Here is a 20,488-nt window from a genome sequence, read left to right as displayed (position 1 = left end):
TATCCAGCACAAATTTGGGCTTAGAGCAGTATACCAACATTATCTATCAAAAAGCCATGCTTTCTATTGCACCCAAGCCCAGTTCATATATGGCTTCATTTCTAGGTGAGTATTACAGACAAATTAAGGGCACAGCTATTGGGGTCGGATTCACACCGAGCTATGAAAATCTATATATGTGCTTTTGGGAGCTCAATTACATCTGGGCCAACAACCCTTTTGGGGATAACCTGGTCCTTTACGCACATTATATAGATGATATAAGTATCATCTGGAAAGGCACAGATAATAATCTGCAGCTTATCACACTGAGGCCCAGACTGTCCAACCTGTCCATGGAAAACATTCAAAGGGACCAGCACGAAAATTGTTCTTGTATGATAACAGAACAAACGTTTTTTGTTTAATCAGTACAGTATTCATCCATAAAAAAGGAAATGGCCAAGACCGCGCTTGCTCAGAAACAAAATAATATATTACAATACAATACATTACATCACATCTGATGTTGTAGTCTGTTTTAGAAGAATTTTCATAACTTTAGTAACCTATTCATTTTTGATATGAGACTAGCATGCAGAAAAAAAAAAAAATGGGCGATCATTCGTTTGATATTCTCATTGTGTGTACTAGGCCTAAGTCAGAAAGTTTTCCTAATTGCTGCAACACTAGCCCACAGTGTAATCAGACCAGTGTAAACCAGCAACAGTGTTCCTAATTGCTGCTACACAAGCCCCAGTGTCAATAGACCATTGCCACCAGCAACCATGTTCCTGATCACCACCACAAAAGTGCAGTGCTGCCTCTGCCTGTCTTCTGTTCTGACCCTAATTGACATAAATACATTTTCATTTTCTTTCCTGCTATTTTCCAAAATGTTGGCAAAAATGTCAATTTAAAAAGACTCATTATGCATTGCAGAATAAAACCTTGGAGTGTTTGCTTTCCAAAACATTGTCATTTTGTGGGTGTTTCTTCTCTCCTGACACTTCAGGATATCAAGGAATATGATAATTAGGCAGGAAATTATTATTATAATTTAACCTTGTTGAAATTCTGGGCTCCTCTGCTTCTAGGCTGTGTGAGCATCAAAATGTTCACACGTGATATCCCCATGTACAAAATGTATTTTGTAGTGCAGAATGTGTTTTGGGGTGCAATTGTAAGTATGCCTTTACTGTATGTAGGAAATAACTTGTTAAAATGACAACTTTGTGAAAACAAATTATTTAACTTCTTCATTTTTCAATAAATTGTAACAAAAAAATTACAATTTCAGAAAAACTCATCATGTCTTTTAGTAAATACCATAGACTGTCTGCTTTTCAAAAAGGGGTCATTTAGGATTATTTGTACTGTCCCTTCATTTTAGGGCCTCAAGAAATTAGAAATTAGCAGTTGGTACATCGGAATTGATCAATTTTCAAATACAGTATATATACCATAGTTTATAGACTCTCACTTTCACACAAACTAGATAATGAACACTGTTGTTGGTCATTTTTATCCATGGCAAAGTTTGGGTTTGCTAAACTGTCAACAGGATTTGCCAAAGCGCAACGTGGGCAGATTAGTTTATTACTAATGATATCATTATCATTATTCACTGCTCAAACAAATTAATGGAACACTTTGAAAACACATCAGATCTCAATGGGTAAAAATATCATGCTGTATATCTATACTGATATGAACTGGGTAATGTGTTACGAACGTAAGGATGCCCTATAGTTTGATGGAAATGAAAATTATCAACCTACAGAGGACTAAATTCAATGACACCCCGAAAATCAAAGTTAAAAAATGATGCAACAGGCTAGTCCATTTTGCTGACATTTCATTGCAGCAACTCAAAATGGTACTCAGTAGTTTGTCTGGCACCCACATGCTTGTATGCATGCCTGACAATGTAAGGGCATGCTCCTAATGAGATGAAGGATGATGTCCTGGGGTATTTCCTCTCAGATATAGACCAGGGCATCACTGAGCTCCTGGACAGTCTGAGGACCAACAACCTGGCAGTGTCTGATGGACTGAAACATGATATCCCAGAGCTGTTCTATTGGATTTAGGTCAGGCGAGCATGGGGGCCATTCAATGGTATCAATTCCTTCATCCTTCAGGAACTGCTTGCATACTCTCGCCATATGAGGCCGGGCATTGTCGTGCACCAGGAGGAACCCAGGACCCACTGCACCAGCGTAGGATCAGACAATGGGTCCAAGGATTTCATCCCGATACCTAATGGCAGCCAGGGTGCCATTGTCTAGCCTGTAGAGGTCTGTGCGTCCCTCCATAGATATGCCTCCCCAGACTATCACTGACCCACAACCAAGACGATCATGCTGAATGATGTTACAGGCAGCATAACGTTCTCCACGGCTTCTCCAGACCCTTTCATGTCTATCACATGTGCTCAGGGTGAACCTGCTCTCATTTATGAAAAGCACATGGTGCCAGTGGTGGACCTGCCAATTCTGCTGTTCAATGGCAAATGCCAATTGAGCTCTATGGTGCTGGGCAGTGAGCACAAGACCCACTAGAGGACTTTGGCCCTCAGACCACCTTCATGAAGTCTGTTTCTGATTGTTTGATCAGAGACATTCACACCAGTGGCCTGCTGGAGGTCATTTTGTAGGGCTCTGACAGTGCCCATCCTGTTCCTCCTTGTGCAAAGGAGCAGATACCAGTCCTGCTGATGCATTAAGAACATTCTACAGCCCTTTCCAGCTCTCCTAGAGTAACTGCCTGTCTCTTGGAATCTCTTCCATACTCTTGAGACTCTGCTGGGAGACACAGCAAACCTTCTGGCAATGGCATGTATTGATGTGCCATCCTTGAGGTGTTGGACTGCCTGTGCAATCTCTGTAGGGTCCAGGTATCGCCTCATGCTATCAGTAGTGACACTGACCCTAGTCAAATGCAAAACTAGTGAAAAACAGTCAGAAAAGATAAGTAGGGAAAAATGTCAGTGGCCTCCAACTGTAAAACCATTCCTTTTTTGGGGGTCATCTCATTGTTGCCCATCAAGTGCACCTGTTGTTAATTTAATTAACACCAAAGCAGCTGAAACTGATTAACCAGGAGTTTAATTGACTTGATGCTATTCTCTGATTAAAAAGTGTTCCTTTAATTGTTTTGAGCAGTGTATGTACTGTCATATGAAGCAAAGGAAAGAGTTCTCTTAAACAGCAACTGCTTTATCTGGTTTCATTATTTTTAGGAGAGTTTGTATAATGATTATACCAGCTTGGTTATAAATGCAGTAACAGTACTCTGTACCTCTGCTTCAGGATTGTTTCTATTATGTTATGCCAAGACTTGGACTAATCATCCTAATGTTTGTTCCTTTTTGTTACAGGTTGCTGGTATTCCTGTTATGCAAGTTTTTGCTGAGGCCACAGCTCTCCCTGCATTTCCATTTATCTTTGCCCGTTTTGATGGTGTTCTAGGAATGGGATTTCCAGGTCAGGCAATTGATGACATCACTCCAGTCTTTGACCAAATTCTGTCAGAGCAAGTTTTGCAAGAAGAGGTCTTCTCAGTGTATTACAGTCGGTGAGAAAATAATAAATATGAGAGTTCTCTAAAGCATCACTAAATAGTTTCATCATATTCAATATTTGTAAAAAAAATCAATCCGTATATGGCTTCTGAAAATGTAATTTCTGGACATAGTTTGATTAGACTTACTGTTTTCACACGCCAATGATTTGAATGTGCTTGAATATCCTCCCCAATTTAAAATACATAATTTCTACAGCTAATAAACTATACTACCATGGCAAATGCTTTCATGTATGCTTATATAAATCCTGATGCTTGCTATTCCCACTGTTGATAAGATACCTGAGCTCCTTAGATAACCAGGTTCTCCTTTCTTTGCAGACAATACAAGTGAGAAGATAAGTTCCCAAACCCTTCATAAAGATGTCACTCACACTAAAATGGTTCCCCATGTGGTAACAAATGTTCATACTGCACACAAAATGCTCCTTCAAATACACTTCATACAGCACACATTAATAGAGTTTACTAACCCAAATTATGGTGTACTTAAATGTTAATCTGACATGGCCCACATAGTGTGTAAGGTAACAAGAGTGCTGAAATGCAGACAGTTCTTGAAGCTTATAAGGATCTGTGTTTGTCTTAAAAGTAAGACCTATGGATCCTAGGCCCAAGATGAATGTGGGGCCTTGACTTCTGCCCAAACTTCTGACAACTGCTAAATGTCAGAACTTCAATGGATAGTAGAAATACTGACATTTGACCCTTGATCAATAAGAGTGAAGCACAGCGCAAGAAAGAAGGCCTAGAACTCAATATGGGTAAAAGTGGAAGTTCTACCTTGGCCTAGAACTTGTGGATTCCATGTGGACACAGGCATTGATCTGAGTGTTAATACAGAGACACGCATACTCAACAAGGTGTCTGCATTAAGCCATTATTGTTACCTTAGAAAAATGTTAGAAAAATTGAAAAAAAGGTTTAGGAAACCTAAAGTTCACTGTTACGAAAAAAATATTTAGCATAACATTAAAAGTCTTTCTCGTGTCCCTGGGCCTACATTTTTGATATGGTGTACCTGAATATTTGTCAAGCTAAAAACAGCCACGTTCTATGACAACCCAGAAGTTATTTTCAAAAGGCTGGATTTTAATCGCTAGCTTTATAGGAAGGGAAGGTGGTTCACACCTTTGCCTAGTGTGGAAAGGTATTTAATAGCAGTTAAATCCACCCACTGGTTATTGGTGGATGACTTAAAGAAGAACTCCAGGTATGTATTTATGTTATCATACCTGTGGGATGCCTCTAGAGGTCCACCTTGTCCAATCAGAGAATTCTTTTAATTAATGGGGAAATGCAAAGCATTAAATGGCACCAATGCTGAGCAGCCAGCTTTCTGTGTTCAATAAAATAATAATATGTCATAGTGTTAGCCTGTGTACTGGTAAACTATGAACAAATTCCAAAGACCTGTGGGCTCAGTAGGGACCAGAATAGTCCAGTAAGATGGAAATCTTTTCCTAGGTATAGAGATGGATGAGAATGAAGGATGGTGGTGCTGGAGGTTGGGATCAAGCATACATCAGTTGCAGTATCTGCCATCTTGGGAGACCAGCCCCAGGACAAAGAAACAAAGAGCAGAGCTCAGGACAATGTCAGTAAAAACATTCTATTTATAGAAAGAAAATAGCATTCACTTACATCATAGAAAGTGAAGGCCAGCCTGGTGATAAAACAGCATGTCAGATTGTGAAGAAGCAGCTATACATTACTGGAGTGATTAAAAGGGTCCAGGATCCACACACTGCCCATGCTGTAGAACCAGCAGGGACCGGAGGATGATAAGTTGCTGAAAATGCAAGAAGAAAAGACCGCAGCAGGCACGCTCTCTCTTTTTTTTTTTTTTTTTTTCTGTTTTTCTTTATCCTGGGGCTGGTCTCCCAAGATGGCAGATACTGCATCTGATGTATGCTTGATCCCAACCTCCAGCACCACCATCCTTCCTTCTCCTCCACCTCCATACCAGCAGTGGGAGTGAGAATACAAATCATGTGTAAGTAACTGGTTATGACAGATTGGAGGAAACAATTAACTACTTAAGCCTCTGTAATGTATCAGTACATTGCGAGATTGAAGTGGTTATACCAGTGTGACATACAGGCATCATCCCAGTAGCTTTGTTTTCAGTCAGCGGAGGGCTTTAATGCAAAAGTAATTCTAGTGGCTAACTAGCCACTAAAAAAAACACTCTGCAAATGCCACGTGACATTAAAATATTGCAACATGCACCATTTTATTCTTAAGGGCGTCTTCAAAAAATGTCAAGTTGCAAAATTTTCTGGGATGATCATCTCACCACTATTTGCCTTTCAATATTCTGGAATTAATAAGTATTTTCTTTATTTCTTTTTTAATTCATTTTTTTCTTATTCTTGATTTATTTTAATTTCTTACCTTATTCTTTCTTACTTTGTGGGGGGGTTTTTTTTAGTTATTCTTATTATACTGTAACTGTTGTTATTATTCTATGCATTTCTTACATGTTATATTGTGTTTTTCTTTATATTATTTTGTTACAATTGTTGCTATTCTTTCCACTTTAGCCCCCAGTCTATTCTGACATGTTTCTCCTACAATTGCAACAATTGCTGGGAGAAACAATAATAAAGAATGGCAACTATTCTTGATTTATTGTTTCTCACTGTCTGTCAAACCAGTTACATGCACATGATTGGTATTCCCACTCCCCCTGCTGGTGTGTTTTGGTATTCTTCGCTGTATGTATCAATTGTAAAAAAAAAAGATTCCAGGATACATATTGTTTTTATAACAATTTTTATTAGTTTTTCCACTCTAACCCCTGTTTTTTGGCCCCACATTTTTTTTTACAAATGTTTGGGGGGGTTTTGTGCAATATTGATGCATAGCACTGGTGTTTTTGGCAGTTCTCTCCCAGCAGTGCTACTCCCATCAATAAACTATATACTTTTTACCTTTCCTTTTTTTTTGATGACATCCAGGCTTGACAAAGGGGTTTATTTGACCAGAAACACATTGCCTCCCCCCTCCCCCCCCCCCCAAGTCCCCCCACACTAGGATGAGCCTGCTGGCTGTTTTTATCCAAGTGCAGCTAGTTATCTTTTCTTCTTGCATTGTCTGCAACTTATCATCCTCCGGTACCCACTAGGTCTACAGCAAGGGCAGTGTGTGGATCCTGGGCCCTTTTTATCACTTCAGTGATGTACAGCTGCTTCTGGTCTTCACTTTGTGTCATGTAAGTAAAATAAAACGGGACTCAGCGAGCGCTTAATAACGGAAGCAGCTGGTACACTAAACAGGGAACCAAATACCTTCTAAAATAACTAGTACAATTGTAAAAGTGCAGCGCTTATAATAATACTGGATAAATAACTGGAAAATATCCAAATAAAGTGCTTAGTAATATCAAAAATAAAGTGCTTAATATCCAGATAAAGTGCTTAGTAAATCAATACCATAGGAAATAATATTTGACATTCCAATCAATGAATAAATAATTATTAATGTCCAGATAAAGGAATCATAATATATATTCGTCCCAATAAATGTAAGTGATTCGGATATGAACTAATAAATCTTGTTATCCCAGTGGCATATAAACAAATATTCCGGTGACGTGCGAGGTATGGTAAAAATGCACACTCACCAGTGTATTAATATGTTGTAGTCAGCCAGAGGTCCCCTTTGAGGTGGGATGAAATACAGCCTGGTATGGATATTCCTCCTCTGGAGTCTGGGGTGGTTAGAAGTCAGCCAGAGGTCCACTTTAAGGTGGGATGGAATACAGCCTGGTGTGGATATCCCTCCTCTGGACACTGGGATAGTCACCTGGGTTCCTGGAGATTTAAAGGCTTGGTGCAGAGCAAAAAAAAAAGGATGCCCATAGTGTAGTAATTGGTACTGCAAAAGGTTTATTGTGCAAAGATTAGAATATTAAAATATCAAAACATCCATGGGATTCGGAGCAAATACAGCACAAGACTGCCTAATACACTGACCAGCTGGAAAGTCAAGAGGGCTGTGATCCGGCGCCGTCTGGTGAGTGCATTTTTACCATACCCCGCACGTCACCGGAATATTTGTTTATATGCCACTGGGATAACAAGATTTATTAGTTCATATCCGAATCATGTACATTTATTGGGACTAATATATATTATGATTCCTTTATCTGGACATTAATAATTATTTATTCATTGATTGGAATAGCAATTATTATTTCCTATGGTATTGATTTACTAAGCACTTTATCTGGATATTAAGCACTTTATTTTTGATAATACTAAGCACTTTATTTGGATATTATCCAGTTATTTATCCAGTCTTATTATAAGCTCTGTACTTTTACAATTGTACTAGTTGTGTCATGTAAGTGAATACTATTTTTCTCTCAACAAATGGAAGGTATTTACTGACATTTCCTTGCGCTCTGCTATTTGTTGACTTTCTGTGTCCACAATGCAGCAGGGAAGCTGCCTGGCATGGGACCCAGAAGCTACCCAGAAATTAAAATGAGACATACTCTCTAAATTCTCTAAAATTTAGAATTCTCTAAAAAAAAAAAGATCTATCATTACATATTGTTGCACTGTTCTGCTCCCCCCCCCCCCCATGTAGCTAGGTGCTTCCTAAGTGTAGCTGTGAAGTCTGACCTGCACCCCCCTCCTCTCCCCACACTGCAAATCCTACAGATCAATCCTACCTGCATCTTGTCTCCTATGCAGAAGGCTGAAATACTTCCCTTTCCCTCTGCATTCCTCCTGTCTTGGGAAAAATCTTTAAACACACTGCTGGAAATTAAATACCAATTGTCCTTCCACACACATTTGCAACTCAAGTGTTTCTTTGAAAAGTTCATCATAAGTATTATCTTCTTTAACTACTTGAGTACCAACCTGTATATGCTACTTCATTACCACCCAGTTTTCAGTGCTGTGATAGAAGAACTCAAGAGGGCGTTTCTAAGTGCAGCAGAAATTTATTAGTAAAAGAGTAAATATCCACTCACATAAGTATGAAGAATAAAATGCATGTCATGTAACCCAAAAGCAGTTATCTGTGGTCCCAGGCAGTGTCGAAGAACATCCAGCTAAGCAGAACACTGAACTGCTGTGGAGAGTGTAAGCCAGGGCATGGATGCCTAACTGTCAAAGTTTGACAGTGTGGGAACCTCTGCAGTGACTCCAGACTCCAAAGCATGTGAAAGAGTTAATATAAGGGAGTTCAGGGGTTAATGAACCACTAGAGACAGGATGAAGCAGAGATGTACAGTGGAGAAAGGAAAGGTGAAAGAGTTTAAAAATGGTCCCACAATCAGACCCCCGCCTACCCTGAATCTGCTGCTGTTTGTACCTTGGAACTTATGAATGATCATTCTTTCTTATTCCTTCCTCTGTTACAAGTGGAAGGGTTTGAATCTCCAAAGTAAATAGTACACTTTTCTTATTACTAGATGATTACATAGTTACATAGTAAATTCGGTTGAAAGAAAGTCCATCCAGTTCAACCAACAGAGGAAAAAAAATACACACATACACATGCACATAGAAGAACTAGAAGACATAGAAGGCAGAAAAACCCAAATAAAGCACGATCAGGGGGGATTCCTTCCTGATCTCCTAAGAGGCAATTGGATATTCCCTGGATCAACTTTAGATTAGTATCCAGGTAAATTATGTGCATTTAGGTAATAATCCAGGTCTTTTTAAAAACAATCTACTGGCCAGAACCAGCTCTTGAGGGAGTCTGTTCCACATTTTCACAGCTCTTACTGCAAAGAAGCTTTTCTGTATTTGGAGACTAAATCTCTTTCCTCGAGACGTATACAATCTACTGGCTGGGACTAGCTCTTGAGGGAGTCTGTTCCACATTTTCACAGCTCTTACTGTGAAAAAGCTTTTCCGTATTTGGAGATTAAATTTCTTTCCTCCATACGTAATCAATCTACTGGCTAGGACCAGCTCTTGAGGGAGTCTGTTCCACATTTTCACAGCTCTTACTGTGAAGAAAGCTTTCTGTATTTGGACATTACATCTTTTTTCCTCCAAATGTAGAGTGCCCCCTTGTCATCTGTGATGACTTTAAAGTGATTGTAAAGTTTGAATTAAAAAAACAATATCCTGACCTGCTCTGTGCCTGGATCCTCCTATTCTTGGGTCTCCAGCTAGTGCTTTTTGCCCCTCCCCCTGCTGAGTGCCCCCCTAGGAAGCTGCTTCCCATGGGGGCACTCGTGCATGCTCAATCTAAAGCCAGGCTGTTTGCATCTATTCAGACACACAGCCCAGCTCAGCCCGCCCCCCGCTCTCTGCTGACAGGTTTTGACCGCTCTCAGCCAAGCTTGTCAGAGCCATTAGAAGGAAAAAGAGCTGCTGCAGATGTGCACAGCTGAGTTCAGGTGAGTATTTGGGGGGGGGGGGTGCTGGGGAGGAAGCTACTAATAAAAGGTTTTTACCTTAATGCAGAGAATGCATTAAGGTAAAAAAAAAATTACATTTAGAACCACTTTAACCACTTCCCACCCAGCCACTGCACGTAAATGGCCAGGTGGGACAAGCCGCATTCTGATAGGACGTACCAGTATGTCCTCCCACTCCATGCATTCCCTGCCCATGCAGTTGTGCGATTCTGTGATGGTCGTCTCCCTCTTTTTACATAGGGAGCTCACTGAGGGGGGAAGAGCAGATCGCTGCAGACTGTCAGGGATCTGTGTATCTGTGCAGCTACACACAGTGCAGCCATATGTAAACAGTACATCAAGCACCATCAGTCAGTGTCCAAGTGCACACCTACATCTGTACCAGTGTCCCAGCAACATCTGTCACAGTGTACAAGTGCACAAAACATCTGTCGCAGTGTGCCAGTGTCCCATCAACTTCTGCAATAGTGTCTCATTGCAATGATTTTGCAAGTATGCCTATGCCGTGTGTGAGAAATAAGTTGTTAAAATTACAATTTTATTTGAAAAACATACATTTTATTTAATTTCTTCATTTGTCAAAGAATTGTGGGTAAAAATTACAATTTACAAAAAATGAATCATGCCTCTTACTAAATCCCTTGGGATGTCTATTTTCCAAAAAGAGATCATTTGGGGGTGATTTGTACTGTCCTGGCATTTTAGTGCCTCAAGAAATGAGATCAGTACTTCATTATAGATCAATTTTCATATCTACAGTATGTACCATAGCTTCTAGACTCTATAAATTTCACACAGACTACATAATATACACTGATTTGGGTTATTTTTACCAAAGAAATGTAGCAGATTAAAATGTGGCCTAAATTTATGAAGAATTATTTAATTGCAAAATTGTATAGCAGAAAATATTTTTCTTTCAAATTTTTTTTTTTTTCATTTACAGTATATATTAAAAAGTAAAAAACCAAGTGGTGATTAAATGTCACCAAAAGAAAGCTCTATTTGTCTCAAAAAAAATGACACAAACTTTGTTTTCGAGCTCCTTTATGCCACTTTTCAGTTTGGTTGCTCTTCTCTGCACTTTCTCCAGTTCTCTAATATCCTTTTTGTGAATTGGTGCCCAAAACTGAAATGCATATTACAGATGAGGTCTTACTAATGATTTGTACAGAGGCAAAATTATGTCTTTCTCTCTAGAGTCTATACCTTTCTTAATACAAGAACAGATTTTGCGTGCTTTGGAAATCACAGCTTGCCATTGCATGCCATTATTAAACTTGTCATGATCTACAAAGACACCCAGATCCTTCTCCACCATTGATTCCGCCAGCTGTTCTACCTGTAGTTACCATAGTAACATTGTACTACTTTGGGGAAGTGATCAGTATATTTTTTTTTTTTACACAATTTGCTTATAGGAAAGAATTACTTTGCTATAAGCAAGCATTTACCTTAATGAAATCGATTCATTCAGCTTTTTTTTTTCTTTTTTTTTTTTTTTTTGTGCTTAGCTGTGATTTGGTCACAGCTAATCACATGACATGTGCATGTGATTAGCTGTGACCATTCACAGCTAGGCACTAGTATACAATGGATGGCATCATGAATGAAGCCATCCATTGTATACAACTGTCATGTGACCTGCTGTGATAGGTCACAGCAGGTCACATGGTACCAGCAACTGGAGCCGGTACTCGGATCTGTCATCGGCCGTGTCCGAGGTGCACGGCCGGTGACAGATCGCACTGCTGCGCCGCTCTGCATTAGCGCAAACTGCGCATGTGCGGGAGCACGCCAAATGGCGTGCACCCGGAGTGCAGAGACACATTTGAAGCCGCCAAATGGCCATTGGCCAGGCGGCTAATGGTTAAACTAACAGATCTATAGAGACTTGGTAAACACTTTATCCCTTTTTTAAATATAGACACCAAATTGGTCTTACACCAGTCCAGTGTTACTATGCCAGTCATTAAAGAGTACCTAAAATTGTAAACAATGGCTTTGAAATGACCAAGCTCAATTATTTTAGGGCCTGTGGATGAATGCCATCTGCTCCAGGTGCTTTATTAGCCTTTATTCTGTCTAAATATTTCTGGGCCATATCAATTTTGAACCATAGTGGTTCATTTGGGGCTGTGTCTATATCATTCACATGATAAACATGCGCTCCCCATGCTCCTTTGTATACACCGAGATGAATGATTTATTAAATTTGCCTTTTCTTTGTTTCCAGTCACCCACTCCAGATTACTTTGTAAAGAGACATGACTCTACTATTAATATATTTGAAGAATTTTTTTGAGTTTGTCCTACTCTCTTTTGCAATCTGTCATTCAGATTTTTTGCTGCCTTGATTTCCTATTTATATATTCTGTTATATTCCTTGTAACATTTACCAAATGATGATAGTGTTCCTTAATTTTTAAATTTGTTATTTGTTTATTATTTATAGCTTTTTTAACTTTGGCTGTGAGCCACATAGGTTTTATTGTTAGCCTTTTAAACATATTACTCATAAGAATATATTTTGCAATATGCTCGCATACAGTTGTTATGAAGAATCACCATTTCTGTTCTGTGTTAATTGATGTCAATATTTCCTCCCTGGTTAATAAAATGAAAGAACTGGAACTGCTGATACATGAGGAGGATTTAAACTTTGTGGGAGTGTTAGAAACATGGTTTGACAGCTCATATGGCTGAATTACGATTGTTCAGGGGTATTACCTGTATCAGAGGGACAGGGTAGGCATAAGCTGTGCCTGTATCTCAAGAATGACTTGATAGTTCAAGGGATGATACTGCTAACAGAGAAAGGCCCAGCTTTACTAAAGTGCAGTAATGTATTTAGATTTTGTGCTGCCCTAGGCAACACAAAACTTTTGCGTCCCCCCTCCCCAATGAGAGAGCGAGAGAGTTCAATAAGTGTGTGTATGTATATATGATTCTCTCTCCCTTTCTTTCCTTTCTCTCTCTCTTCCCATTCTCCCTCTCTCTCCCTCTCTCTTTCTCTCTTTCCTTTCTCTCTCTCTCTTCCCATTCTCTCTCTCTCCCTCTCTCGTTCTCTCTTTCCTTTCTCTCTCTCTTCCCATTTTCTCTCTCCCTCTCTTTCTCTCTCCCTCTTTCTCCCCCCTCTCTCTTTTTCTCCCTCTTCCCCCCCCCTCTCCCCCCTCTCCCCCCCCCATCTCTCTACCCCCTCCCCCCCTCTCCCTCTTTCTCCTCTCCCTCTCTCTCTCCCTCTTTCCCCCCCTCTTCCCCCCCCCTCTATCTCTCTCCCCCTCTTTCTCCCCCTTCTCTCTCTCCCCCGCTTTCTCCCCCTCCGCTTTCTCCCTCCTCTCTCTCCCTCCCTTTTTCTCCCCCCTCTCCCTCTTTCTCTCTATCTCTCCCTCTTTCTCCCCCTCTCTTTCTTCCCCCCTCCTCTCCCTTTTTCCTCCCTCCCTCTATCTCTCTCTCCCCCCCTCTATCTCTCCTTCTCCCCCCCTCTCTCCTTCTCCCCCCTTCTCTCTTTCTCTCCCTCCCTCTTTCTCCCTCTCTCTCTTTCTCTCTTCCTCTTTTTCTTTCTCTCTCCCTCCCTCTCTCTCTCTTCGTTCTTTCTCTTTCTCCCTCTTTTTCTTCCTCTTCCTCTTCCCCCCCTCTCTCTTACTTCCCCCTCTCTCTTTATCCCCCCCCCCCCGTCTCCCTTTCCCTCCTCTCTCTCTCTTCTATCCCTCTCCCTCTTCCTCTTCCCTTTCTTTCTCTCCCCCCCCAGATCGTATGGGACTACATACACACCCACCCCTCCCCCCTCTCCAATGGCTGCTGATCTCTGTGCAGCAGGATGGGGTGGGGGAGAGAGGTGTGTGCAGTCCCATACGATCTGTCAGTGATCAGTGTCAGTGTAATCTGCTGGATGGATGACAGGAGGGAGAGCCCACAGAAGACAACACAGCTTACCTCTTCCGGGCTCTTTCATCACTTCTCTCCCTGCTCCAGGCATTCTCCTGGTCCTGGCTTGTCAGCTGCTGGAGGGAAAGGTGCATGATTGTCGCTCTGCAACTGCCCTCCCCCACATCGATCTTCCTGCTGTCCGCTGCTGCTCAAAGGGTCCCTTCTCCGGGGGGAGGGGGGCAGTGGCCCCCTAAAAATTGCCGCCCTAGGTAAACGCCTTGTTTGCCTCGTGGTGAATACGCCCCTGCTAAAGTGCGCTACATATTGTACAACAATAATTGGGATCAAAGTCTAGAAACAAAGAACATTGAGTCAAAATGACAGTGTTTTAAGATAATATTAAATAATGAAATTAGCCAGTGCATGCCGATGGGAAACAAATATATAAGAACTAAAGTTAAACATAATATTCTAGTATAAGAAGGCGTATTAGCAATAAGAAACTGTCCTTTAAAAACAAGGCTGAGGGGTCACTGTCGGTATTCCAACATTCCAAGGCATGCAATAAGAAATGTAAGAGCACTATCAGGGCAGCTAAAATAGCCCATGAGACACATAGGGAGGAGAGTACAAAAACACCCCCAAATTTTTTTAAATATATTAATAGCAAAAAGTTGAGGTCAGAGCATATTGGCCCCATAAAGGATATTCAGAGGAAGTTGGTTACAAATGGTAAGGAGAAGGCAACAGTGTTAAATACATTCCTCTCCTCAGTTTTTACAAAGGAAAAGGAGGGGTATAACAAATAAGACTATATGGTTAGTAAGACAACACAGAATGAATCCTTGAGGCTAACAGAAGCCAGTGTTAACAAAAAAAACTTGAAGAACGTAATGTGAATAAATCAGCAGAACCAGATTTTGGCTTACACCTAAAAGTCCTTAAGGAACTTAGCCATGTTATAGTCAATCCATTATTTCTAATATTTAAGAGAAGATTACAAACTGGAATGGTGGCAGCTGCTTGGCGAAAAGCCAACATGGTGCTAATATTCAAAAAAAGCCCAAGATATATACCTAGAAGCTACAGACCAGTCAACCTAACATCACTAGTATGTAAACTATTGGAGGTGACGATAAGGGACCACATCGAAGAATTTGCTGTAGAAAAAAGAATTGGTGATGTCGGAGAAGGACCAGAAGTGACGTGTGTATCTCCAATGTCATATCCGGTCTGCTGGACAGCAACACGAGCCAACAGCTCTTGCTGATGCCTCAGCCATGCAGGAGTGAGAGTCCCCAGAGGCTCTCGTGGGCATTGCTGGATCATAGGGGGCTCAGGTAAGTGTTAGGGGGGGCTGCTACACACAGAAGGTTTTTTTTTTTCATATAATGTATAGAATTCATGAAGGTAAAAACCGGGAGACATTAGAACCACTTTAACAGTACATTTACTGCTACAGGGTGGCCCCTGTGCTCAGGATCACGTATATACAGTTGCAAGAAAAAGTATGTGAACCCCTTGGGATTACGTGGAGTTTTGCATGAATTGGGCATAAAATGTGCTCTGAACGTCATCTAAGTCACAACAATAGAAGAACACAGTCTGCTGAACATAATACTACACAAACATTAGATGTTGCCATGGTTTAATTGCAAATAACATGTAAACATTCACAGTGCAGGGAGAAAAAAGTATGTGAACCTTTGGACTTAATAACTGGTTGACCCTCCTTTGGCAGCAATAACCTCAACCAAACGTTTCCTGTAGTTTCAGATCAAACTTGCACAACGATCTGGAGTAATTTTGGACCACTCCTCTTCACAAAACTGTTTCAGTGTAGCAATATTCTTGGGATGTCTGGTGTGAATCGCTCTCTTAAGGTCATGCCACAGCATGGGGTTGAGGTCAGGACTCTGACTGGGCCACTCCAGAAGGCGTATTCTGTGCTGTTGCAGCCATTGTTTTGTTGAATTACTTGTATGCTTTGGGTCATTGTCCTGTTGCATCACCCATCCTCTGCGGAGCTTCAGTTGGCGGACAGATGGTCGTACGTTTTCCTGCAAAATGTCTTGATAAACTCTGGAATTCATTTTCCCATCAATGACAACAATCCGTCCAGGCCCTGAGGCAGCAAAACAGCCCCAAACCATGATGCTCCCTCTGCCATGTTTTACAGTGGGGATGAGGTTTTGATGTTTGTGCGCTGTGCCTTTTTTTCTCCACACATAGTGTTGTGTGTTCTTCCCAAACAACTCAATCTTGGTTTCATCTGTCCACAGTATATTTTGCCAATAGTGCTGTGGAACATCCAGGTGCTCTTTTGCAAACTTCAAACGTGCTGCAATATTCTTTTTGGACAGCAATGGCTTCCTCCGTGGTGTCCTCCCATGTACTCCATTCTTGTTTAATGTTTTCCTTATTGTAGATGTGTCAACAAAAATGTTAGCATGTGCCAGAGATTTCTGTAGGTCTTTAGCTGACACTCTGGGATTCTTCTTTACCTCATGCAGCATTCTGCGCTGTGCTCTTGCAGTCATTTTTACAGGACGACCATGCCTAGGGAGAGTAGCAACAGTGCTAAACTTTCTCCATTTGTAGACAGTCTGTCTTACCGTGGACACATGAACATCAAGGCTTTTGGAGATACTTTTGTAACCCTTTCCAGCTTCATGCAAGTCAACAATTCTTGATCGTAGGTCTTCTGAGAGCTCTTTTCTGCAAGGCATGGTTCACATCAGACAGTGCTTCTTGAAACCAGTAAACCCAAAACAGGTGTGTGTTTTTTAAGGGTAGGACAGCTGTCAGCAACGCATCCAATATCATCACACTGATTGGAGTCAAGGTTGGCTCACTCGTGGCTCCAATTAGCTCTGGGAGAAGTCATTAAGCTAGGGCCTCACATACTTTTTCCTCCCTGCACTGTGAATGTTTACATGTTATGTGCAATTAAACCATGGCAACATCTAATGTTTGTGTAGTATTATGTTTAGCAGACTGTGTTCTTCTATTGTTGTGACTTAGATGACGTTCAGAGCACATTTTATGCCCAATTCATGCAAAACTCCACGTAATCCCAAGGGGTTCACATACTTTTTCTTGCAACTGTATACGTGATTCTGCATTTCCGGGTAAGGGGCGAACGCGAGCCATGCGCGTGCCCTATCCACGCCGCCTATCAAGCCTCCGGGTGACAATCACAGGGTCCCGGCCAGTGATTACCCGCCGGCGCCCGGTGATTACCGCGATCTCCAACAAGGAGGAGGGCTGCATTGTTTACCAACAGCCCTCCTCCCTGTCAGTTTGGGCACACTGCTCTGGATGGCTGAGTACAGCCATCCAGAGCAGTGTGCTTACAGTGAAGCACACACCCCCTGCCCCCTAGTAAAACACTCCCATCACACAGGTAACCCTTTGATCGCCCCTCATTGTTAACCCCTTTCTGCCCAGTGTCATTAGTACAGTGTCAGTGCTTTTTTTTTAGCACTGATCACTGTATTGGTGTCATTGGGGATGTCAGTTCCCCCCAGTGTCAGAATGCCCGCCACAGTCGCGCAGCCCCGCTATAAGTCGCTGATCACCGCCATAAGTCGCTGATCACTGCTATAAGTCGCTGATTGCCGCCATTATTAGTATAAAAAAAAAAATCCAGTATCTATACTGCCATTTGTAAACGCTATAAGTTTCACGTAAACCAGTTAATTTACACGTATTGAGATTTTTTTTAGCAAAGACATGTCGCAAAATACATTTTGGCCTAAATTTATGACAAAATTAGATTTTTACATTTTTTTACTGGACATATTTAATAGCAAAAAGTCCAAAATATTGTTTTTCTTCCAAATTTTTGGTCTTTTCTTGTTTATAGTGCAAAAAATAAAGAGCGCACAGGTGATCAAATACCCCCGAAAAAAAATTATATACTAAGGGAACTGGAAAACTACAATCATTAAACTTATACGCCCTGAAAAGGAGACATGATCGCAATATACAAATATCTAAATTATGTTTTTAGCATATGGAGAAAACTATTCAGTCTTAGGTTGCTTAAGAGGACACGGGGCCACTCAATGAGGTTGGACAAGAAGCTCGCAAACTGCATAGAGGGTTCCTTACTGTTAGAGGGGTAAGGACGTGGAACTCCCTTACATATAGTAACTGGTTACTAATAGGTGCAAGGTTTCTTTTCCAATAAGTTTTATTGAAGAAGTTTTGACAAGATATTAAAGTACAAAGACGTATAGTTAAATTTCAAGTACTGGTACAGTATCAATCAATAACATAACTAACGCATCCTAGTCGTATAGTACCTAAACAGTGTAGAATTAGTAATCCTCAGCCAAATGCATAGGATGTTAGTGTGCAAAAGGTATAATGAATCATGGTTAGGGCTATCTAAATGCTATGAACAGTTGGAGATCATATTATGACAAGGCATATTACAGTTCTACAATGCTTGTATTATTCCAGAAAGGCAATGAAAACGAATATTATAAAACTGGACAAAATTCCCAGTACCATAGAAGAGAGTTTGATGCTTCCATACGCAAATCAAGCTAGGAAGGGCTCTAGAGCCGGAACTGAAGCTTCTAAGGAAGTTTAATAGGGAAACTGAAAAGGAGAAGAGAAAAAAAGAATAAAAAGAAAAAAAAGGGAAGAATGAGGAAAGCAGATCTCCATGTCCCAGACATCCTGCCACTGGGTACCCTCGCACACTAAAAAGATTGGAGGTATCTAATCCAGGGGTTCCATACTTTTTCAAAGTTAAGTTGTTCGTCCCAGAGGATACTAGCCAATTATTCATTAATTATAATCCAAATTATTTTGTGTTTGACTAGCACAAGGTTAATGAAGGGAATTTTCATGCTCGTGCTATGGTGATTTTGGCAGCTAAAAAAATAAAAAAGGTGAGGGTTATGAGATGTCCGAGTAGTGAATGTTAAATATCCCAGTCCAGAATCATTGGACCTTTGCGCAGGAAAATCAAACATGAAGGATAATACCCTTTTGTTCACACACTCTGAAACAGAGGGGTGAGACATCAGAGTAGATTTTAGCCATAAGATTTCAATAGAACAACACTTTATAGTTCGCCCCCACCAGGGAAGTATTGAGAATTCCCCTGTGCACCATGATGGACCATTGGGACCATACGTTCTCTTCTATAATTTCATCCAGGTCTGACTCCCAGGCCATTTGGTAGGAAAGTTGGAAACCTTGGTCCACAAACAAAGTGTACAACTCCGAGATGCTTCCACGTGTCCCCGGACCATGCAAACACCTATTTTCGTTGAAGGTTCTGGTAGAGACATCCACCTGGTCTCAACTAGTCTGTAAATAGTGGGTGCTCTGGCAGAGGCAGAAGGTCTCCTTCAGTTCTGTGTATACAAAGGAGCAAAGGGGAGCTCTTGACCATAATGGGCATGGTATTGACACAGCCCAAGATGATCCACATTGGTTCACATTTGATATGATCCAGAAATATTCAGACAGAATAAAGGTGAATAAAGCACCTGGACCAGATGGCATACACGCACGGGTCCTTAAAGAATTACAAATTTACAATTTTAGGTACTTTTTAATGACTGGCATAGTACCACTGGATTGGTGTAAGGCCAATGTGGTGCCTATATTTAAAAAGGGACCAGGTAATTATAGACCTGTTAGTTTAACATCTATAGTTTGGAAGATACTGGAGAGTTTAATAAAAAATCACATTAATGAATTCTTACTTGAAAATAAATATTTTAAGCAACAGAAAGCATGGATTCATGAAAGACAGAAGTTGTCAAACAAATCTGATTTCTTTTTAGGAGGAGGTGAGTAAAACCTTGGACAGAGGGGTGGCTATGAATGTGGATATGGTATACTTGGATTTTGCAAAAGCATTTGACACAGTTCCCCACACACTGCTAAAGTGTAAGGTATAGTCTACAGGCTTGAAAAATCAGTGTGTAAATGGATAGAAAAATGGCTAAAAGACTGAATTCAGAGAGTAGTGGTTAACCTCTTCACGCCGGCCGCACACAAATGTGCGGCCTCCCGGCGTCTGGGCCTAGATGTCGAGCGGCCGCACATTTGTGTGCAATTAAGAAAAACATATGTGCTGAGAGCGCGCCACCCTAGCCTAGCCGGTGACGTCACACCGCCCCGCACCTCGTGGAGGCCGGCGGCCATCTTTGTTTCTGGGCTACCCTATTGCTTTTTTGGGTGGGCTGTATGGTCGAGCCCCCCCCCCCCTTTTTCAAGGTGGATATCATTTTTGAGTGTCCTGGTCTGAGGAGTCTGGATTAGCTTTATGCCAACCGTTGCTGGATGTCTGGTGTCCCCCTGCTGGTTAGAGGAAGGAGCATCCCTACCAGAGTGACAGCCTGCTAGATGACCCACATTGCCTCAGCCTTCTAGTACCAGGAGTGGTCTGACAACTCAAATGCGCATAGTATGCGCTTTCTGGTGAGTGCATAAAGTTTACCCACCTTTGAGCACGGAGTCGACAGCTTTTGCACCTTTTACTGGGACAATTGAGATATCACCTGAGGATGTTGTTTTCACTTTAAGCACTTTAGCCACATTTTATTTTATTCATATTCATATTTTATCATACTTATGATTTATGTGTCATCTTTTTTAGCGCTGCATATGTTATTATTATTT

General features: G+C 41.1%; 1 protein-coding gene across 1 annotated transcript in view; it reads left to right on the top strand.

Moving 5' to 3' along the window:
* REN (renin) overlaps positions 1-20,488 on the top strand; it is a 151,424-nt gene that overhangs the window by 58,627 nt on the left and 72,309 nt on the right. The window contains exon 5 of the mRNA XM_089669388.1: positions 3,362-3,558. Within this exon, the coding sequence (XP_089525514.1) occupies positions 3,362-3,558 (197 nt within the window). The remainder of the gene's footprint in view (positions 1-3,361; positions 3,559-20,488) is intronic.

The sequence above is a fragment of the Staurois parvus genome, unplaced genomic scaffold (assembly GCF_062004578.1).
Source record: "Staurois parvus isolate SC_StPar_1 unplaced genomic scaffold, SC_StPar_1.0 ptg000074l, whole genome shotgun sequence".
NCBI classification, from domain to species: Eukaryota; Metazoa; Chordata; class Amphibia; order Anura; family Ranidae; genus Staurois; species Staurois parvus.
The sequence above is the reverse complement of the archived record's forward strand: the minus strand, read 5'-3'. Positions and strand labels throughout refer to the sequence as shown.